General features: G+C 41.8%; 1 protein-coding gene across 10 annotated transcripts in view; it reads left to right on the top strand.

Annotated features, from left to right (window-relative positions):
* LOC106589905 (calcium-activated potassium channel subunit alpha-1) overlaps positions 1–23,795 on the top strand; it is a 196,769-nt gene that overhangs the window by 124,022 nt on the left and 48,952 nt on the right. For 7 of the 10 annotated variants that reach the window (XM_045710057.1, XM_045710056.1, XM_045710054.1 and 4 more), the window contains exons 6-16: positions 1,114–1,189; positions 3,118–3,193; positions 5,122–5,292; positions 8,370–8,461; positions 11,011–11,121; positions 11,657–11,762; positions 14,009–14,091; positions 15,991–16,060; positions 16,372–16,527; positions 16,935–17,044; positions 17,461–17,529. In XM_045710057.1, coding sequence (XP_045566013.1) covers positions 1,114–1,189; positions 3,118–3,193; positions 5,122–5,292; positions 8,370–8,461; positions 11,011–11,121; positions 11,657–11,762; positions 14,009–14,091; positions 15,991–16,060; positions 16,372–16,527; positions 16,935–17,044; positions 17,461–17,529 — 1,120 coding nt within the window. Of the gene's footprint in view, positions 1–456; positions 990–1,113; positions 1,190–3,117; positions 3,194–5,121; positions 5,293–8,369; positions 8,462–8,548; positions 8,641–11,010; positions 11,122–11,656; positions 11,763–14,008; positions 14,092–15,990; positions 16,061–16,371; positions 16,528–16,934; positions 17,045–17,460; positions 17,530–23,795 lie in introns of those variants that run through there. The other 3 variants (XM_045710060.1, XM_045710052.1, XM_014180340.2) reach the window with 2 other exon arrangements.

The raw sequence follows: 23,795 nt of genomic DNA, 5'->3' as shown, positions 1-23,795 counted from the left end.
ACACAGTCAACACATTTTTGTTTTGAGGGCATTTCATTCACTTTCCAAGCTTATTATGAGATACATAATCTGATGTTATAATTTAGGGATTTATGGACAATAATCATTGAGAAAGGAGGAAAATACAATTATAAAACAAATGTAAATAATTATTCTCAGGGAAACAACATTGACAACACAGTAAGCTTACGTCTACAGTGCATCTGCTGTAGTACACACTTATCCCCAGCAGGGTATTGTGGGATTGAAATACAGTTACATGCCATACTGAAACAGTCTTCGGTGCTGTAACAATAAGCAATTAATTATTTCACATCCATTTGTTGGATGATCAGATTATACTCTGTGTGTGTGAGTGTGTGTGTGTGTGTGTGTGTGTGTGTGTGTGTGTGTGTGTGTGTGTGTGTGTGTGTGTGTGTGTGTGTGTGTGTGTGTGTGTGTGTGTGTGTGTGTGTGGCACAGACCTTTGAAGGTAATGATGCAACAGCTTGTGGCAATTCACCTTTGACCTTGAGCTCTTGGAAGGGTACTTAGATTTAAAAAAAAATTATGGCTACAAATGTGGGATTATTTGACGTCATGGCTGTTGACCCGTCTAAACTGGGCCGGTCCACCTGTCTTTGGTCTGACTAATCCAGGTTTTCATCTCTTGCTTTTTCACTCTTTTAGTCCTTTTAGTAATGAAAAATGATTCTGGTAGATGCTTGTGCTTTGTGATTTAGTGAGTCTCCTGAGATTAAAACTCTGTACGAGATATTGGCATTGTATTTATTCCTCAGAAGATTCTTTGATGCAGACTGTTTGATTTGAATAAGGTTTTTAAATACTTTTTGTTGTTGTTGTAGTTTCTGCTACTTGCTTCACTGCTACTGTTTTGAGAGGCCTATCCCTTGGTTGTGCTTTGGTGCTGCTATTTTTCTAAGGGCTCTTTAGTTTGTTATTAGCCATGAGTCCATTAAAGATCTTAAAGATGGATGAAGGCTTAAAAGGTATGCGATTTGGTTTGCTGTGATTTTACTTGCTTTACTGTGTACAGGCGAATAACAATGACTTGATGTAAATAACATGTGCAAAGAATTCACTCTGAGTAACTTGTACTTTTCTCTTACACAGGCTTACGTTTTTTAAGGGCCTTAAGATTGATACAGTTCTCAGAAATCTTACAGTTTTTGAATATATTAAAAACAAGGTAAGTGCATTTTAATTTTCTCCACCTTCAGTGTATTCAGATGAAGTAGAATTAGATATGTATTAATTCTAATTAGTAGTATTTCAAATATTTGCATGCACTATGTTATGACAATGTTTGTAATTCTGACTTTTTGTGATGAATATTGACACAGTTTTACAATTATACAATACATTTACTGGCGCTTCTGATACTACAGGCTTTTTAATGCACAGCGGGTACTGGACATGTGTTAAATATAGAACTTAATCTCAGAACTTGTGCAACTTTGATCCAACTTTGTTATTGGGTCAAATATTTTTTGTTATTAACAGCTAGTCAAGTGAGCATGGCCTACTTTCAGTCCTGCTGGATTACTAGGGGAACAGTTTGGTATATTTCTGTCATATTTGGGGAATAAAATAATGTACCGTATTATATTATATTGTACTGCTATGATAACAAGCAAATCATATATTTCACTTTTAAAAACTAAAGTGATTACATGTTTGGTATTGTTCTTTAGGATGTATAACATATCCTATATTCCATTTTTCTTCAATTCCAAATTGATTCTGAATTGATGATTCTGCTGTTGGAAACCTATTAGACATCATGCAGCATTCTGAATTATATCATTTACCCTACTGCTTAGAATTAAAGCTTGTGGTGCACAGATGTCAGGAAGAGCTTATAGCTCAACAAAATGCTTTAGAATAATCCCCAGACTCATTAACTGTGATGAAGGTAAGGGCAGAGAAGGACAGAACAAACAGTGCATAAATGGGCTGGGGCCAGGCCAGACTAATACTGGACAGGACAATGCAAGTCACTGTAACATTACCTTAGGAATATACAGTAAAGACTGTAATATTACCATAGGAATATACAGTAAAGACTGTAATATTACCATAGGAATACACAGTAAAGACTGTAATATTACCATAGGAATATACAGTAAAGACTGTAATATTACCATAGGAATATACAATAAAGACTAATATTACCATAGGAATACACAGTAAAGACTGTAACATCATAAAATTGTTGTTTTGTTGATGTTACATAATATTGTGGGTTGAGCAGCTCAGTGTGTAACCAGCTATCAGCCTTTATCCCAAAGGAGGTTCTGCAGCCACCTATTTATCCTTTATCCCAAAGGAGGTTCTGTATCCAGATATCACCCTTTATCCTAAAGGAGGTTCTGCAACCACCTATTTATCCTTTATCCTCAAGGAGGTTCTGTATCCAGATATCACCCTTTATCCTCAAGGAGGTTCTGTATCCAGATATCACCCTTTATCCTCAAGGAGGTTCTGTAACCAGGTATCACCCTTTATCCTAAAGGAGGTTCTGTAACCAGATATCATCCTTTATCTGAAAGGAGGTTCTGTAACCAGGTATCACCCTTTATCCTAAAGGAGGTTCTGTAACCAGGTATCACCCTTTATCCTAAAGGAGGTTCTGTAACCAGGTATCACCCTTTATCCTAAAGGAGGTTCTGTAACCAGATATCACCCTTTATCCTAAAGGAGGTTCTGTAACCAGGTATCACCCTTTATCCTAAAGGAGGTTCTGTAACCAGATATCACCCTTTATCCTAAAGGAGGTTCTGTAACCAGATATCACCCTTTATCCTAAAGGAGGTTCTGTAACCAGATGTCATCCTTTATCTGAAAGGATATTCTTTAAACAAAATCCCCTTTTAGGCACTTATAGTGCAAGGGAATATAGTAACAACTGGAGAAACCAAACTACTTTTTGTTATGTTCATGACTATATTACCGCACTGTTTTGACAAACAGGTCAATTAAATTGCTACTGACATTTTATTACCAATTATGGATCCTGTACTCGTACACTTCTTTTAAACGTTCACAAGGCAGGTCTTTTGGTGTTGAACACTATCAATGTTCATTGATATTGTCTGGCTCTCTTGTTTTCAATAGCAATTCCATAAAACTGGTGAACTTGTGTTCAATCTTCATAAGCACATGGCTAACAGCTGCAGGCTTCATACATTTGGTGAGTTACCCAGCACCATAAAGGCGAAACAGAAGAACTCTATGATTATAAATATTCAGTCTCTGACACATCTAACAGACATCAATTTAAGTAACCTAGCCCCTTTAATACTGCAGTGAGCTAAATCAGGGTCAAACAGAGTGTTTCTTGGTAGTCTTTGATATAGAAACACCGGATTTTCAGAAGGTTTAAAAAAAATAATGTTTATTAATTAGGAAATTGTGAAACATATGAATTACATTCCACCCATGGCGCCACTAGAGGGAGGATTGGTAATTTGACTGCAGGAAAGGGATACAGACATATCCTTTAGAGATATAGCTGCAGAAATATCCTACAGTGATATAGCTACAGAGATATAGCTAAAGAGATATAGCTACAGAGATATCCTACAGCGATATAGCTACAGAGATATAGCTACGGAGATATCCTACAGAGATATCCTACAGAGATATAGTTACAGAGATATAGCTACAGAGATATCCTACAGAGATATATCCTACAGAGATATCCTACAGAGATATAGCTACAGAGATATCCTACATACAGTGCAGATATATCCTACAGAGATATAGCTACAGAGATATCCTATAAAGATATAGCTGCAGAGATATCCTACAGTGATATAGCTACAGAGATATAGCTAAAGAGATATAGCTACAGAGATATCCTACAGAGATATAGCTACAGAGATATAGCTACGGAGATATCCTACAGAGATATCCTACAGAGATATAGCTACAGAGATATCCTACAGAGATATATCCTACAGAGATATCCTACAGAGATATAGCTGCAGAGATATCCTACAGGGATATAGCTACAGAGATATAGCTAAAGAGATATAGCTACAGAGATATCCTACAGACATATAGCTACAGAGATATAGCTACGGAGATATCCTACAGAGATATCCTACAGAGATATAGTTACAGAGATATAGCTACAGAGATATCCTACAGAGATATATCCTACAGAGATATAGCTACAGAGATATCCTACATACAGTGCAGATATATCCTACAGAGATATAGCTACAGAGATATCCTACAGAGATATAGCTACAGAGATATCCTACAGAGATATCCTACATACAGTAGATATTCTACAGAGATATAGCTACAGAGATATCCTACAGAGATATAGCTACAGAGATATCCTACAGAGATATAGCTACAGAGATATGCTACAGAGATATCCTACAGAGATATCTTACAGAGATATCCTACAGAGATATAGCTACAGAGATATCCTACATACAGTACAGAGATATCCTACAGAGATATAGCTACAGAGATATTCTATAGAGATATCCTACAGCGATATAGCTACAGAGATATCCTACAGAGATATCTTACAGAGATATCCTACAGAGATATAGCTACAGAGATATCCTACAGAGATATAGCTACAGAGATATCCTACAGAGATATAGCTACAGAGATATTCTATAGAGATATCCTACAGAGATATAGCTACAGAGATATCCTACAGAGATATCTTACAGAGATATCCTACAGAGATATAGCTACAGAGATATCCTACAGAGATATAGCTACAGAGATATCCTACAGAGATATAGCTACAGAGATATTCTATAGAGATATCCTACAGAGATACAGCTACAGAGATGTCCTACATATAGTAGATATCCTACAGATATATTCTACAGAGACATAGGTACAGTATTTGATGCATGTTATAACTGTGGAATATGTATGAGTCTGTTTTTAAAATGTGTAGGGCCTCTAGATGGTAGCATAGTCATTGCTTCTGAAAATGTGAAAGTTCCTTACAGTTCTGAAGACAGTACATAATTGATAAGGTGTGAGTAACAAAGTAACTAAGAAATAACTGAGTAAGTAAGTAATACATCAGATGAGTGAGTTCCTCTCTTTCAATATCCAGTATTGTGACCTTTGTTCTAGGTGGAAAACTCAGGGGATCCTTGGGAAAACTTCCAAAATTCCCAGTCACTTTCCTACTGGGAATGTGTCTACTTACTGATGGTTACTATGTCCACTGTGGGCTATGGAGACGTGTATGCCAAAACTACCCTGGGACGACTTTTCATGGTCTTCTTCATCCTTGGTGGTTTGGTAAAAAAAAAATCCCTCTTATTTTATTTATACCTATCCCGCTTATATCCTTCATGCGTACGATCACACTTCCAGCCATCATGATACCTATCTACTGCTGCCCTTACCAACAGCTGGAAAGTCTCTGAACTTCAAAAGCCTATTGAAATCAAAGCTCTAGTGTTGTCTTGTAGTTTATGTTTTTCTGTTGCTGAGTTACCCATGGCTGCTTATTATTGTCAAATCCATTATATACGCCTATAGTACTTATTAAATAATAATTGTACTGAAAGTATACACATTTACATGTATTATTATATTTTTGTATAGTTTTATTTCTTGAGTATATACTGAATTGCTGTATGGTTCAAAACTGAGTAAGATTGGTTTTATAATTCCCACTGTTATCTAAAGTAATGTGTGGATTCAGATCACTCAATGCCCTGAGGTCCCCTTCCCCAAATTCCAACAAACACAGTGAAAGGAGTGATCTATAGACCAGCGTGATGGTCAACATGGCACATCAGTTAAGACCAGTAACACACAGCAGACCCTTAGCATGATGCAACCAAAACCATTCAACTATTAGTGTGTTGATTTGACTTGATTATTTCTATTTAGGGATAACAATGGAAGAAGGCTTAGTTCAGACAGTAGTACAGTACTACTACAGTAGTTCAGACAGTAGTACAGTACTACTACAGTAGTTCAGACAGTAGTACAGTACTACTACAGTAGTTCAGACAGTAGTACAGTACTACTACAGTAGTTCAGACAGTAGTACAGTACTACAGTAGTTCAGACAGTAGTACAGTACTACAGTAGTTAGTTCAGACAGTAGTACAGTACTACAGTAGTTCAGACAGTAGTACAGTACTACAGTAGATAGTTCAGACAGTAGTACAGTACTACAGTAGATAGCTCAGACAGTAGTAGTGTACTACAGTAGTTAGTTCAGACAGTAGTACAGTACTATAGTAGATAGTTCAGACAGTAGTACAGTACTACAGTAGTTAGTTCAGACAGTAGTACAGTACTACAGTAGTTGGTTCAGAGAGTAGTACAGTACTACTACAGTAGTTAGTTCAGACAGTAGTACAGTACTACAGTAGTTGGTTCAGAGAGTAGTACAGTACTACTACAGTAGTTAGTTCAGACAGTAGTACAGTACTGCAGTAGTTGGTTCAGAGAGTAGTACAGTACTACTACAGTAGTTAGTTCAAACAGTAGTACAGTACTACAGTAGATAGTTCAGACAGTAGTACAGTACTAGTACAGTACTACTAAAGTAGTTTGTTCATACAGTAGTACAGTACTACTACAGTACGTAGTTCATACAGTAGTACAGTACCACTACAGAAGTTAATTCAGACAGTAGTACAGTACTACAGTAGTTAGTTCAGACAGTAGTACAGTACGACTACAGTAGTTAGTTCAGACAGTAGTACAGTACTACAGTAGTTAGTTCAGACAGTAGTACAGTACTACTACAGTAGTTAGTTCAGACAGTAGTACAGGACAATTACAGTAGTTCAGACAGTAGTACAGTACTAGTACAGTACTACTAAAGTCGTTTGTTCATACAGTAGTACAGTACTACTACAGTAGTTAGTTCATACAGTAGTACAGTACTACTACAGTAGTTACTTCAGACAGTAGTACAGTACTACTACAGTAGTCAGTTCAAACAGTAGTACAGTACTACAATAGTTGGTTCAAACAGTAGTACAGTACTGTACTACAGAAGTTAATTCAGGCATTCGTACAGTACTGTACTACAGAAGTTAATTCAGACAGTAGTACAGTACTACAGTAGTTAGTTCAGACAGTAGTACAGTACTACTACAGTAGTTAGTTCAGACAGTAGTACAGTACTGCAGTAGTTGGTTCAGAGAGTAGTACAGTACTACTACAGTAGTTCGTTCAGACAGTAGTACAGTACTACAGTAGATAGTTCAGACAGTAGTACAGTACTAGTACAGTACTACTAAAGTAGTTTGTTCATACAGTAGTACAGTACTACTACAGTACGTAGTTCATACAGTAGTACAGTACCACTACAGAAGTTAATTCAGACAGTAGTACAGTACTACAGTAGTTAGTTCAGACAGTAGTACAGTACGACTACAGTAGTTAGTTCAGACAGTAGTACAGTACTACAGTAGTTAGTTCAGACAGTAGTACAGTAGTTCAGACAGTAGTACAGTACTACTACAGTAGTCAGTTCAGACAGTAGTACAGTACTACTACAGTAGTTAGTTCAGACCCTAGTACAGTAGTTCAGACAGTAGTACAATACTACTACAGTAGTTCACGGAAAGGCCTTTCTTTCATCTCTGGACATTGTGCCTGAGTATTATCAGTGACATTACCAATTTGATGATTACCAATCACTCTCCTACCCAAGTTTAGTTACATTTATTATATAGTTTATATACATGTATACAATAATGTATATCTCTTATGTACACTTTGTATATACTGTAAGTTTATACATTATATTACAAGTCAAATTTAAGCATACACAAGGCCTCAAATCTATTGGATAAACACATTTTTCAGCAAATTTAAATTTGCAGATATGTTACGGTAGGCTGTGCTATTCAAATCAACCTGGCATAAGTGTTTGTTGGACAAAACATGGCATATAAGGTTTTTTTCTTCCTTTTTATTACTTTCAACTTTTTCAATCACAGATTGGCATACAGTGTCAACTGTGTCATTTTCCTGCTTTTTTCCTAACTAAATATCCGTAAAAGCTAGTTAAGTAAAATTTCCTGACATTTTTTTCTTCTTCATTGCTTATCATACTTTTATCCCCCTAGAATCTGAATATGATAACATTTACATCATTGCAGATTTTGTTCTAACTTTTACTATAATGTAGTAATCTGACTTGTTCTATCCATCAACTATTGTATCGAGAGAAATTAACATATTTTTTGCAAATTTTCTATTCTATTCTTTTTTCATAATTTTTTTTCTAGAATTTTCAGATTTTACGGATATATTTGAAGCAAAAATAGACGCCCTGCTCTCTCTCTCTCTTTGCCTATCTTTGTTTTAGTCTCTTCTTCTGTCTCCTATCTTCTCCTTAGGCCATGTTTGCGAGCTACGTCCCTGAAATCATAGAGTTAATAGGAAACCGCAAGAAATATGGTGGTTCCTATAGTGCTGTTAATGGGAGAAAGTAAGTATTACTGGGAGGCTCTACTGCCTCTGCCGCAGTAGAATCGTCCTCTGCATGCCCTTTTCTTTCTCTGTTCCATGCATGTAGGCCATGTTTGCTCGCTACGTGCCAGAAATTGCTGCTCTCATCCTTAATCGGAAGAAATACGGAGGGAGTTATAACTCGACCCGAGGCAGAAAGTAAGTCAAACAAATAAACAAACACAACAATGATTCTAAAAGATGTGGTTTTGGTGTGACTTCTCAAATTGCCCCCCTCTCCTAAAGAGGAGTACCACTAATTATTCTAAAATGTTTTATATTGAGAAGTTTAGACCTTTTTTAAAATATATTTTTTTAAAGTCACACAGGTGACTGGAGAGTTTGGCCATGAAAAGCTTATGTTGTTGCTTTGTACCGGTATTTGTGTGCTAGCCGTCATCGTGTCAAAAGCATTATTTGCTATATGCTTGAACGTTTTACTCATTTATTTACTAGAATGCTTACATGTTTGTGTCTGTGTTTTGTGTTTGCCGGTCACATGCATCTTACCACCCACCACAATGCACATGTTATTATTTAGTATTATTTGTTGGGGGCACGTAAAGTCAGGACTGATTCCAACTAGAGCCGTAGTCGTTTTATATAGCATTTCTAAATTCATGAATATATTGAATTTTTAACATTATATGTTCTATCTTAATGACAGAGATGATGTCATTGAAAATACTTTACAATTTAAAAAAAATACAGTGACTAGTGTCTTAAGTGTCCTAGGAAACTTACAAAACGGGACTAACCTTCAGTTAAATAATCAGCTAATCTAAATCGAATTTATTCCCAGATTATTTAAAATGAATGTTAATAAAGTGGTCTAGCTACCTACCTTTTGTGTCTTTTTCATGTCCACATATGCTCTTGCATGTTCCTCGCTTGCTTCCAGTTTACTTTTATGTCCTTGTTTTTTGTCTGGTACCACCAGTTCATTTGATTTCCCAAGCCCTGCTACATTCCTGGCCTTAATCTGCAGTCAGACCTACACCCTAAGGGGCCAAATACTACCTTGAGATGTGTGCTCATAACTCAAATTTCCATGCAAATCTCCCATTGACATCAATCAATGAATGATTATATGCAGAAATTCAAGTTACACACGTGTTTCTCAAAGTACAGTAGGATTCTGCCCTTAATCCCTGGATGCCTCATCCCTCTGAACAAACTTCTCTTGGCTCGTTTTGACAATTTTTTTGTTGTTTAATTTGTTGTGGATAATTTTTTGGGACTTTCTTTTAGTCAAGTCTCTTCAGCCAGCGTCTGATATGGTAATTTATATTTTTTTTAGACAAGTCTCTATAGCCAGCGTCTGATATGGTAATTTATATTTTTTTTAGACAAGTCTCTATAGCCAGCGTCTGATATGGTAATTTATATTTTTTTTAGACAAGTCTCTTCAGCCAGCGTCTGATATGGTAATTTATATTTTTTTTAGACAAGTCTCTATAGCCAGCGTCTGATATGGTAATTTATATTTTTTTTAGACAAGTCTCTATAGCCAGCGTCTGTTTTGGTAATTTATTCTCTTCTCCTTTCTTCTGCATTCTGAAGGATGTGTATTTCTGTTTCATGTGAATCATATTCTTATCTCTCAGTCCTACTGTCCTAGTATATTCCCCTTTTTCATACCTTTTCATATACAAATATGAATACAATTTATCTGTAATATTCACATAAAGACCCAATTCTATAACGTAAACAAGATACAATATGATAAATAAGAAATGTAATAAGATACACAATGTTCGATTTATTTCAAAATCATGTGCAGTATGTGAGAAGTTGTTGGTATAAATGACTTGTATCTACATCTTCAAACCAATACGTTTGGTACAATATGTGATGGAACTGACCATTGCAATAACAGCTTAAAGAAATGCCCTTCTTAACCCCATCCTGAGTTTTATCTCACGATGAAGAGTTTATCTCACAATCCTGCGGGTACTATCCTATAGCAGGGATACTGTCTGATGGAAAGTTACCCCCACCCGTGGAGACAACATGAATCTTGCTAAAGATAAGCTCTTTCCTGGATTGTAGAATGTAGCAATCGCATCATAATCTCTAACAAAGGAAATTGTCGTTATTTTTAATCTGTTAGTGGAAAGCCAGAATGCTCTCTGCTCTGTGATTTTTTTTCCTGACCTGTCCTTCAGGCCTTACATAGGACGGACTGTACTGTCTGAAGGGCTTTAGTACTGTCAACTGTTCACATAACAATGGACTCCTGTTCATCAAAGAACATGTACTGTACAAACCAGGGAGAATGATCTGTTGTTTGGTAATAAACAGTGGGCTGGCTGTGTGTGTTGTCTACACGGAAACCTACTTTTTCAGGTCTTTAAAAAAAAAAAAAAAGATTCTGTCAGATTCAACGTATGATTTCATTTTATTTTCAGAGTCAAGAAAGAACGTGAAACATCCGTCAGCAGTCTATCAACATCTTTATTTTGGCTGCAGCTTTTAGCGAACCATAGTTTAAATCTTATGACTATTCCTGGATCTTATTTCCTATAGGCACATCGTGGTCTGTGGTCATATTACCCTTGAAAGTGTGTCCAACTTCCTTAAAGACTTCCTACACAAGGACAGGGATGATGTCAATGTAGAAATTGTTTTTCTCCATAAGTAAGTGTACCATGTTTTTTCCTTACACTCTACGGGCCAGTTTCCCGGACCCAGATTAAACCTAGTCCTGGACTAAAAACCATAAAAAACAATTGAAAGTCCATTGAAAGTGTGTTTTATTCCAGGACTATGGGTTTAATCTGAGTCTGGGAAAATGGCCCCAAGACTCATAACAATACTGAGTGTTTCAGAGAAGGAAAGGTAATAGCAGCTCCCAAAAGGTTGTTGGGGTCATTTTTGGGAGCTGCTACCACTTTTCCTTGTTTTGGAATACTCAGACTCTACAATGACTATATCCTGATAAGCACCCAGACCCATGGAAACCGTGGAAACCGTTGGTAGAGCCAACCCGTTGCATCATTAGGATAAATTACACTTCAATTACTACACAATGAATTGCAATTATGACTGAATTGCAATTTTGACTCACTCAGACCCCTAACATTAACACAGGTCTCCTGTCTGTTTCAGTACACAACCTAATCTTGAGGTGGAGGCCTTGGTTAACATTAACACACTCTACTTTCTATCCCAGTATTTCCCCTAATCTTGAGCTGGAAGCCTTGTTTAAACGGCACTTCACCCAGGTGGAGTTCTACCAGGGATCTGTTCTCAACCCACACGACCTGGCCAGAGTCAAGGTAACCGGCCTGTTTCAATGACTATGAACCTACCTGACTCATTCCTTACAGCTGCTAGCAGAGCAAACGGCCTCAACAGTGCATCTCCAACCAACTCTTCAAGAACTATTACAGGTCCTTATTATACAAGTCAATTTGGTCACTCTTACAATACGGTTACCTTTATAAAGAGTTACAATAGGGTTACCTTTATGAAGAGTTACAATACGGTTACCTTTATGAAGAGTTACAATACGGTTACCTTTATAAAGAGTTACAATACGGTTACCTTTATGAAGAGTTACAATACGTTTACCTTTATGAAGAGTTACAATACGGTTACCTTTATGAAGAGTTACAATACGTTTACCTTTATGAAGAGTTACAATACGGTTACCATTATGAAGAGTTACAATACGGTTACCATTATGAAGAGTTACAATACGGTTACCTTTATAAAGAGTTACAATACGGTTACCTTTATAAAGAGTTACAATACGGTTACCTTTAAAAAGAGTTACAATACGGTTACCTTTATGAAGAGTTACAACACTGTTACCTTTATGAAGAGTTACAATACGGTTACCTTTATAAAGAGTTACAATACGTTTACCTTTATGAAGAGTTACAACACTGTTACCTTTATGAAGAGTTACAAATCGGTTACTTTTATAATTGTTAATTTTTTTTAAACTTTCAAACATTCATTGACACAGCCAGGTAAATCATTGAGATTGATAAAGGGTAAATAAATAGGATAAATACGACAAGAACATAGTACTTTGTTAGAAGTTAGAAATGAACGCTCTGTGACGTATGATAGCTACTGTTCATAGCTCTGAATGAATGTAGTTGTGATCTCTGATTCTGCTGTGGTGTCTTTAGAGGGAGCACCGGGGTGGTTGGTATCTGTCTAATGTCCTGAGTCTCTCTGCTTCCCAAATGGCTCCCTATTCCCCCTACATTTGACCAGAGCCTTATGGCCCATTGAATGCCATTTGGGACTCAGAATCTGTCTGTATAGAGTCAGGTCTTAATCTAGTCTCTCTGTCATCCCTCAGATAGATTCAGGTCTTATCTCTGTCATCCCTTAGATAGATTCAGGTCTTATCTAGTCTCTCTGTCATCCCTCAGATAGATTTGGGTCTTATCTCTGTCATCCCTCAGAGAGTCAGGTCTTAATCTAGTCTCTCTGTCATCCCTCAGATAGATTTAGGTCTTATCTCTGTCATCCCTCAGATAGATTCAGGTCTTATCTAGTCTCTCTGTCATCCCTCAGAAAGTCAGGTCTTATCTAGTCTCTCTGTCATCCCTCAGAAAGCCAGGTCTTATCTCTGTCATCCCTCAGATAGATTCAGGTCTTATCTAGTCTCTCTGTCATCCCTCAGAAAGTCAGGTCTTATCTAGTCTCTCTGTCATCCCTCAGAAAGCCAGGTCTTATCTCTGTCATCCCTCAGATAGATTCAGGTCTTATCTAGTCTCTCTGTCATCCCTCAGATAGATTCAGGTCTTATCTAGTCTCTCTGTCATCCCTCAGAAAGTCAGGTCTTATCTAGTCTCTCTGTCATCCCTCAGAAAGCCAGGTCTTATCTCTGTCATCCCTCAGATAGATTCAGGTCTTATCTCTCTGTCATCCCTCAGATAGATTCAGGTCTTAATATAGTCTCTCTGTCATCCCTCAGATAGATTCAGGTCTTATCTAGTCTCTCTGTCATCCCTCAGATAGTCAGGTCTTATCTCTGTCATCCCTCAGATAGATTCAGGTCTTATCTAGTCTCTCTGTCATCCCTCAGATAGATTTGGGTCTTATCTCTGTCATCCCTCAGAGAGTCAGGTCTTAATCTAGTCTCTCTGTCATCCCTCAGATAGATTCAGGTCTTATCTCTGTCATCCCTCATATAGTCAGGTCTTAATCTAGTCTCTCTGTCATCCCTCAGATAGATTCAGGTCTTATCTCTGTCATCCCTCATATAGTCAGGTCTTAATCTAGTCTCTCTGTCATCCCTCAGATAGAGTCAGGTCTTAATCTAGTCTCTCTGTCATCCCTCAGATAGTCAGGTCTTATCTAGTCTCTCTGTCATCCCTCAGATAGTCAGGTCTTATCTAGTCTCTCTGTCATCCCTCAGATAGATTCAGGTCTTATCTCTGTCATCCCTCATAAAGTCAGTTCTTAATCTAGTCTCTCTGTCATCCCTCAGATAGTCAGGTCTTATCTCTGTCATCCCTCAGATAGTCAGGTCTTATCTAGTCTCTCTGTCATCCCTCAGATAGAGTCAGCAGATGCCTGTTTGATCCTAGCTAATAAATACTGTGCAGACCCTGATGCTGAGGATGCTTCCAACATCATGAGGTACAGAGACAACTTTATCAACCTATTGTGTTGCACAAATATACATTGCGAAGAAATGGTTGATTTACAAAACATATTACATTTACTATCCCATTGAAACATGACTAGAGGACAAAAATTATGCTTGAGAGCATGTGAATACAGTTGAAGTGGGAAGTTTACATACACCTTAGCCAAATACATTTAAACTCAGTTTTTCACAATTCCTGAGATTTAATCCTAGTAAAAATCCCCTGTTTTAGGTCAGTTAGGATCACCACTTTATTTTAAGAATGTGAAATGTCAGAATAATAGCTGAGAGAATGATTTATTTCAGCTTGTATTTCTTTCAGCACATTCCCAGTGGGTCAGAAGTTTACATACACTCAATTAGTATTTGGTAGCATTGCCTTTAAATTGTTTAACTTGGGTCAAACGTTTCGGGTAGCCTTCCACAAGCTTTCCACAACAAGTTGGTTGAATTTTGGCCCATTCCTCCTGACAGAGCTGGTGTAACTGAGTCAGGTTTGTAAGCCTCCTTGCTCACACACACTTTTTCAGTTCTGCCCACAAATTTTCTATAGGGTTGAGGTCATGGCTTTGTGATGTCCACTCCAATACCTTGACTTTGTTGTCCTTAAGCCATTTTGCCACAACTTTGGAAGTATGCTTGGGGTCATTGTCCATTTGGAAGACCCATTTGCGACCAAGCTTTAACTTCCTGACTGATGTTTTGAGATGTTGCTTCAATATATCCACGTAATTTTCCTTCCTCGTGATGACATCTATTTTGTGAAGTGCACCAGTCCCTCCTGCAGCAAAGCACCCCCACAACATGATGCTACCACCCCTGTGCTTCACGATTGGGATGGTGTTCTTCGGCTTGCAAGCATCCCCCTTTTTCCTCCAAACATAACATGGTCATTATGGCCAAACAGTTCTACTTTTGTTTCATCAGACCAGAGGACATTTCTCCAAAAAGTACGGTCTTGGTCCCCATGAGCAGTTGCAAACCGTAGTCTGGCTTTTTTATGGCGGTTTTGGAGCAGTGGCTTCTTCCTTGCTGAGCGGCCTTTCAGGTTATGTCGATATAGGACTCATTTTACTGTGGATATAGATACTTTTGAACCTGTTTCCTCCAGCATCTTCACAAGGTCATTTGCTGTTGTTCTGGGATTGATTTGCACTGTCTCTCTAGGAGACAGAATGTGTCTCCTTCCTGAGCGGTATGACGGCTGCGTGGTCCCATGGTGTTTATACTTGCATACTATTGTTTGTACAGATGAACATGGTACCTTCAGGCGTTTGGAAATTGCTCCCAAGGATGAACCAGACTTGTGGCGGTCTACAATTTTTTTTCGGAGGTCTTGGCTTATTTATTTTGATTTTCCCATGATGTCAAGCAAAGAGGCACTGAGTTTGAAGGTAGGCCTTGAAATACATCCACAGGTACACCTCCAATTGACTCAAATAATGTAAATTAGCCTAACAGAAGCTTCTAAAGCCATGACATAATTTTCTGGAATTTTCGAAGCTGTTTAAAGACACAGTCAACTTAGTGTATGTAAACTTCTGACCCACTGGAATCTGTCTGTAAAAATGACTTGTGTCATGCACAAAGTAGATGTCCTAACCGACTTGCCAAAACTATATTTTGTTAACAAGAAATTTGTGGAGTGGTTGAAAAACGAGTTTTAATGACTCCAACCTCAGTGTATGTAAATTTCCGACTTCAGCTCTATGTATTCTCGAGTAATGATAATAGATAATGTACCAAAAATAATTGACTGTTATAACTGACTGCCATACAATATGCCAATGTCAACTCTCAAGTTCCCTTAGCAAGAAGACTGTGTTACTACCGAGTCCAAGATTCTGTAGACGGGATCTTACATTGTTTCTTCTAACAATACCTCTCAGGGTGATATCCATCAAGAACTACCATCCGAAGATCAGAATCATTACCCAGATGTTGCAGTACCACAACAAGGTGTGTACAGTACAACCCCTTCAGAGTGCTATTTATTACACTGTGTCATTAAACTCCAGCGGAGGCAGGAGAACATGAGTTCTCTACTGATGTTCTTCCTGCACCTCAATTATATATATATATATTTAGGGTTGTAAAATTCTGGTAACTTTCACAAAATTCCCAGGTTTTTCCAGATTCCCGGAATCAGAATGGATTGAGAGGACATTCGGAATCCTCCAACCAGGATTGCTACAAAGCCTGGGAATTTTGGGACAATTACCAACATTTTGGAACCCTAATGTCTATGCGTCTTTCCTGTGTGTCCCCAGGCCCACCTTTTGAACATTCCCAGTTGGAACTGGAAGGAGGGGGACGATGCCATTTGCCTTGCTGAGCTGAAGCTTGGCTTCATAGCACAGAGTTGTCTGGCTCAGGGCCTCTCCACCATGCTGGCCAACCTCTTCTCCATGAGGTCCTTTATCAAGGTACATGTGGGGGAGACCTAAACAGACTGTAATCGTTAAGTCGCTGGTTCAAATCTGTCTCGAATGACCAGGAAGAGCTGGAGATTATTCCACTTTTCCACAGGCTTTTGTACAGCATCGTTCTTCATCCTTTGGTCACACTTTGTCTGTAGGTGCCTGGGTCTTAGTAAAGACTAATGAAGGGCATTTTCAGACTATTTTAATATATAAAGTATTCCATATTCTGACTGTATTTGTAATTTCAGAATACTCATTTTATATTTAAGATAACACCGTAGATGTACCTACACTTACAGGGTTATTTGCTTTATGGTCACTTTGTTAACTTTTTGTGCGAGTGAAATAAAATGTGTTATTGATAACATACTGTACCTTTGCAAGCCATGTTTTATCCGTTATTGTTTCAGATTGAAGAGGACACGTGGCAGAAGTATTACCTGGAAGGAGTAGCCAATGAAATGTACACTGAGTACTTGTCTAGTGCCTTTGTGGGCTTATCCTTCCCCACCATTTGTGAGTAAGTATGACACTGTTTTCTGAAGTACCTACTATATCAATTGTATTCAATCACCATCACCCACCTTTCTCTTTCTTTCTCTCTCTACAACTTTCATTCTCTCTATACCACTGTCTGTCTCTCTCTCTCCATCGTTCCCTCTCAACATTCCTCTCTCTCTCTCTTTCTCTCTCTTTCTCTCTCTTTCTCTCTCTCTCTCGCCATCGTTCGCTCTCGACATTCCTTTCTCTCTCTTTCTCTCGCCATCGTTCGCTCTCGACATTCCTCTCTCTCTCTCTCTTTCTCTCGCCATCGTTCGCTCTCGACATTCCTCTCTCTCTCTCGCCATCATTCGCTCTCTCTCTCTCTCTCTCTCTCTCTCTCTCTCTCCCATTGATTGTTTAATAATATTCATGTTTTTGAATGCTTCTCTCCAGACTGTGCTATGTGAAGCTAAAGCTGCTACTGATCGCTATCGAGTACAAGTCTGATATACGGGAAAGCAGGTACAGTTCAAATCAAATGTATTTATAAAGCCCTTTTTACATCAGCTGATGTCATAAAGTCCTATACAGAAACCCAGCGTAAAACCCCAAACAGCAAGCATTGCAGATGTAGAAGCACAGTGGCTAGGAAAAACTCCCTAGAAAGGTAGGAACCTAGGAAGAAACCTAGAGAGGAATCAGGCTCTGAGGGGTGGCCAGTCCTCTTCTGGCTGTGCCGGGTGGAGATTATAGCAGTATGTACATGGCTATTATTAAGTCCAGATCGTTCTTCAAGATGTTCAAAAGTTCATAGATAATCGCAGTGGTTGTAGAGGGTGCAACAGGTCAGCACCTCACGAGTAAATGTCATTTGGCTTTTCATAGCCGAGCATTCAAAGGTCGAGACACTCCTACTTGTGTATTACACATTGTCAATTGTACATCTTGATGTTTGTCAGATATTGTAATGTAAAAATAATGTTGAACAAGTCACATGCAGCCCTATACAGGTTATCCATTTGCCAAGTGTTAACATTTGTGAATTATGACAGAATGTTTCTGTCATAATGTCACAATGCTGCTACTCTCTTTCCAACAACCCACAACCATGCATGACACATACAGTGCCTTGCAAAAGTATTCAGACCCCTTGGATTCACATTTTATTGTGATACAAAGTGGTATTAAAATGTATTTAATTGTCATTCTTTTGGTGAACGATCTTCACATCATACTCTGCAACTTCTTCAAGCTCTGTCAAGATGTTGGAGATCATGGCTAGACAGCAATTTTCAAGTCTTGCAATACATTTAAATCAAGCAGATTTAAGTCAAAACTGTAACTTGGCCACTCAGGAACATTCACTGTCTTCTTGGTAAACAACTCCAGTGTAGATTTGGCCTTGTGTTGTAGGTTATTGTCCTGCTGAAAGGGGAAATCCTCTCCCAATGTGTAAGGGCTGTCTTCAGGAAAGGACCAAAATGCAGCAGAGTTAGTATTCATCCTTCAATTTAATTGGAAAGAACACTATACAAAAACAAAAACAAGGAAACTGACAGCCAACAGTCCTGTCAGGTGCAACCACACTAAACAAGAAACAATTACCCACAAAACCCAAAGGAAAAACATGCTCCTTATGTGTGACTCCCAATCAGCAGCAACGAGCTTCAGCTGTGCCTGATTGGGAGCCACACACATGGCCCAAAACAAAGAAATACCAAAACATAGAAAAAGGAACATAGAACGCCCACCCAATGTAACACCCTGGCCTAACCAAAATAAAGAACAAAAAACACCTCTCTATGGCCAGGGCGTTACAGTACCCCCCCCCCCCAAAGGTGCGGACTCCGGCCGCAAAACCTGACTCTGAAGGGGAGGGTCTGGGTGGGCCTTCTTACGGCGGCGGCTCAGGTGCGGGACGTGGCCTCTGCTCCACCCTTGACGTCGCCCTCTTAGGTGGCGCACCTGGCCGCGCCGAAGGTCTGGTGGGCGACGCTGACTGCGCCCGGCTAGCGGGCGGCGATGGCTGCGCCCGGCTGGCGGGCGACCCTGGTTGCGCCCGGCTGGCGACCGGCGATGGTTGCGCCCGGCTGGCGGGCGACCCTGGCTGCACCCGGCTGGCGGGCGTCCCTGGCTGCGCCCGGCTGGCGGGCGTCCCTGGCGGCGCCCGGCTGGCGGGCGTCCCTGGCGGCTCCGACGGCACTGACCCAGGATTCACCAGGCTGGGGAGACATGATGGATGCCTGGCCCTGGGCACAGGCACAGGACTCACCAGGCTGGGGAGACATGACAGAGGCCTGGCCCTAGGCGTAGGCACAGGACTCACCGGGCTGGCGGGCGTCCCTGGCCACTCTGGCAGTTCAGGGCAGTCTGGCCACTCTGGCAGTTCAGGGCAGTCTGGCCACTCTGGCAGTTCAGGGCAGTCTGGCCACTCTGGCAGTTCAGGGCAGTCTGGCCACTCCGGCAGTTCAGCGCAGTCTGGCCACTCCGGCAGTTCAGCGCAGTCTGGCCACTCCGGCAGTTCAGCGCAGTCTGGCCACTCCGGCAGTTCAGCGCAGTCTGGCCACTCCGGCAGTTCAGCGCAGTCTGGCCACTCCGGCAGTTCAGCGCAGTCTGGCCACTCCGGCAGTTCAGCGCAGTCTGACCTCTCTGACGACTGTTGACTGGCGGGCAGCTCTGACGACTGTTGACTGGCGGGCAGCTCTGACGACTGTTGACTGGCGGGCAGCTCTGACGACTGTTGACTGGCGGGCAGCTCTGACGACTGTTGACTGGCGGGCAGCTCTGGCGACTGTTGACTGGCGGGCAGCTCTGACTGCTCTGGACAGGTGAGACCCACTGGAGGCCTAGTCCTGGGAGGTGGCACAGGACGGACCAGGATGGGGAGACCCACTGGAGGCCTAGTCCTGGGAGGTGGCACAGGATGGACCAGGATGGGGAGACCCACTGGAGGCCTGGTCCTGGGAGGTGGCACAGGATGGACCAGGATGGGGAGACCCACTGGAGGCCTGGTCCGAGGAGGAGGCACAGGATAAACCGGGCTGTGGGGGAGCACTGGAGTTCTGGTACGGACACTCTTTACCCACACTCCAGGCTGAATGCCCACTTTGGCCCGGCACGGGCGGAGAGCAGGCATTGGGCGAACTGGACCCTCCCAGCGCTCTGGAGACACAGTGCGCAACGCCGGCGCAGGATAACCTGGACCGAGGAGGCGCACTGGAGACCAGACGCGCTGAGCTGGCACCATCCGCCCTGGCTCGATGCCTGCACTCGCATGGCACTTGCGGGGGGCTGGTATGTAGCGCACCGGGCTTTGAACGCGCACTGGGGACACCGTGCGCTCCACAGCATAACACGGTGTCTTACCAGTACCACGCTGCTTCCGGTAAGCACGGGGAGTTGGCTTAGGTCTACCACCTGACTCCGCCAATCTCCCCGTGTGCCCCCCCCCCAAAAAATGGTGGGGCTGCCTCCCGTGTCCGTTGCGCTCCCTTGCCTCGTACCAGCGCCTCTCAGCTCTCGCCGCCTCGATCTCCCACTGCGGGCGGCGATACTCCCCAGCTTGAGCCCATGGTTCACCATCGTCCAGTAATTCCTCCCATCTCCAGGAATCCTGAACGATCCTCTCCATCTTCTCCAAAGTCCATGAGTCCTTCTCCTGGTGCCTCTCCTTCCTCTGCTGCTTGGTCCGTTTTTGGTGGGTAATTCTGTAACGGCTGTCTTCAGGAAAGGACCAAAATGCAGCAGAGTTAGTATTCATCCTTCAATTTAATTGGAAAGAACACTATACAAAAACAAAAACAAGGAAACTGACAGCCAACAGTCCTGTCAGGTGCAACCACACTAAACAAGAAACAATTACCCACAAAACCCAAAGGAAAAACATGCTCCTTATGTGTGACTCCCAATCAGCAGCAACGAGCTTCAGCTGTGCCTGATTGGGAGCCACACACATGGCCCAAAACAAAGAAATACCAAAACATAGAAAAAGGAACATAGAACGCCCACCCAATGTAACACCCTGGCCTAACCAAAATAAAGAACAGAAAACACCTCTCTATGGCCAGGGCGTTACACAATGACTGGTATAAAGCAGACTGTAGCAGGTTTTCATCTAGGATTTTGCCTGTGCATAGCTCCATCCCGTTTCTTTTTATCCTGAAAAACTCCCCAGTATTGCCGATGTCAAGCATACCCATACCATGATGCAGCCACCACCATGCTTGAAAATAAGGAGGCAGTTACACAGCGATGTGTAGTTGTTGTGTTTTCGTACTTTTTTCTCCCCAATTGGCAGTTACAGTCTTGTATCATCGTTGCAACTCCCGTACGGACTCGGGAGAGGCGAAGGTCAAGAGCCATGCATCCTCCGAAACACAACCCAGGCGAGCCGCACTGCTTCTTGACACACTGCTCGCTTAACCCGGAAACCAGCCGCACCAATGTGTTGGAGGAAATACTGTCCAACTGGCGACCGTGTCAGCGTGCATGCGCCCGGCAGGAGTCGCTAGAGAGCAATGGGACAAGGACATCCCGGCCGGCCAAACCCAGACGACGCTGGGCCAATTGTGCACCGCCTCATGGGTCTTCCGGTCACGGCCGGCTGCAACACAGCCCGGGATCGGACTCGCATCTGTAGTAACGCCTCTAGCACTACAATGCAGTGCCTTAGACCGCTGCACCACTCGGGAGGCCCCTATATTGGAATTACCCCAAATATAAGGCTTTGTATTTAGGCCAAAAAGTGTATTCCTTTGCCGTGATTTTTGTTGTTGTTGCAGTATTATTTTAATACCTTGTTGCATACAAGATGCATGTTTTGGAATATTTGTATTCTGTATATTTGTCTTCTTCTTTTCACTCAGTCATTTAGGTCATTATTGTGGAGTCACTACAATGTTGTTGATCCGTCCTCATCACTGCCATTAAACTCTGTAGCTGTTTTAAAATCACCAATGACCTCATGGTGACCTCCCTGAGCAGTTTCCTTCCTGTCCTGCAGCTCAGTTCAGAAGTACGCCTGCATCTTTGATGTGTCTGGGTGGTTTAATACATAAGATGTTCAATGTGTGATTTGTTATTGTTACCCATCCACCAATCACTGCCCTTCTTTATGAGGCGTTCGAAACTCCGTGGTATTTGTGGTTGAATCTGTCCTTCAATTCAATACAATGAAATTCAATACTTGACTGAGAGACAGGGACCTTACAGATGTAGGGTTAGTCATTCATAAATCATGTCTACCCCTATTATTTAAAACAGAGTCCATGTAACATATTATGTGATTTGTCACAGTTCTGGGGTGACCAGGCTAGTATACAGGTATGGTTGTGCTCAGACTGGTCTGGGGTGACCAGGCTAGTATACAGGCATGGTTGTGCTCAGACTGGTCTGGGGTGACCAGGCTAGTATACAGGTATGGTTGTGCTCAGACTGGTCTGGGGTGACCAGGCTAGTATACAGGTATGGTTGTGCTCAGACTGGTCTGGGGTGACCAGGCTAGTATACAGGTATGGTTGTGCTCAGACTGGTCTGGGGTGACCAGGCTAGTATACAGGTATGGTTGTGCTCAGACTGGTCTGGGGTGACCAGGCTAGTATACAGGTATGGTTGTGCTCAGACTGGTCTGGGGTGACCAGGCTAGTATACAGGTATGGTTGTGCTCAGACTGGTCTGGGGTGACCAGGCTAGTATACAGGTATGGTTGTGCTCAAACTGGTCTGGGGTGACCAGGCTAGTATACAGGTATGGTTGTGCTCAGACTGGTCTGGGGTGACCAGGCTAGTATACAGGTATGGTTGTGCTCAGACTGGTCTGGGGTGACCAGGCTAGTATACAGGTATGGTTGTGCTCAGACTGGTCTGGGGTGACCAGGCTAGTATACAGGTATGGTTGTGCTCAGACTGGTCTGGGGTGACCAGGCTAGTATACAGGTATGGTTGTGCTCAGACTGGTCTGGGGTGACCAGGCTAGTATACAGGTATGGTTGTGCTCAAACTGGTCTGGGGTGACCAGGCTAGTATACAGGTATGGTTGTGCTCAGACTGGTCTGGGGTGACCAGGCTAGTATACAGGTATGGTTGTGCTCAGACTGGTCTGGGGTGACCAGGCTAGTATACAGGTATGGTTGTGCTCAGACTGGTCTGGGGTGACCAGGCTAGTATACAGGCATGGTTGTGCTCAGACTGGTCTGGGGTGACCAGGCTAGTATACAGGTATGGTTGTGCTCAGACTGGTCTGGGGTGACCAGGCTAGTATACAGGTATGGTTGTGCTCAGACTGGTCTGGGGTGACCAGGCTAGTATACAGGTATGGTTGTGCTCAGACTGGTCTGGGGTGACCAGGCTAGTATACAGGTATGGTTGTGCTCAGACTGGTCTGGGGTGACCAGGCTAGTATACAGGTATGGTTGTGCTCAGACTGGTCTGGGGTGACCAGGCTAGTATACAGGTATGGTTGTGCTCAAACTGGTCTGGGGTGACCAGGCTAGTATACAGGTATGGTTGTGCTCAGACTGGTCTGGGGTGACCAGGCTAGTATACAGGTATGGTTGTGCTCAGACTGGTCTGGGGTGACCAGGCTAGTATACAGGTATGGTTGTGCTCAGACTGGTCTGGGGTGACCAGGCTAGTATACAGGTATGGTTGTGCTCAGACTGGTCTGGGGTGACCAGGCTAGTATACAGGTATGGTTGTGCTCAAACTGGTCTGGGGTGACCAGGCTAGTATACAGGTATGGTTGTGCTCAGACTGGTCTGGGGTGACCAGGCTAGTATACAGGTATGGTTG

This window comes from Salmo salar, chromosome ssa28, assembly GCF_905237065.1.
Source record: "Salmo salar chromosome ssa28, Ssal_v3.1, whole genome shotgun sequence".
Classification (NCBI taxonomy): Eukaryota; Metazoa; Chordata; class Actinopteri; order Salmoniformes; family Salmonidae; genus Salmo; species Salmo salar.
This window is presented reverse-complemented; position numbering and strand designations above follow the sequence as displayed.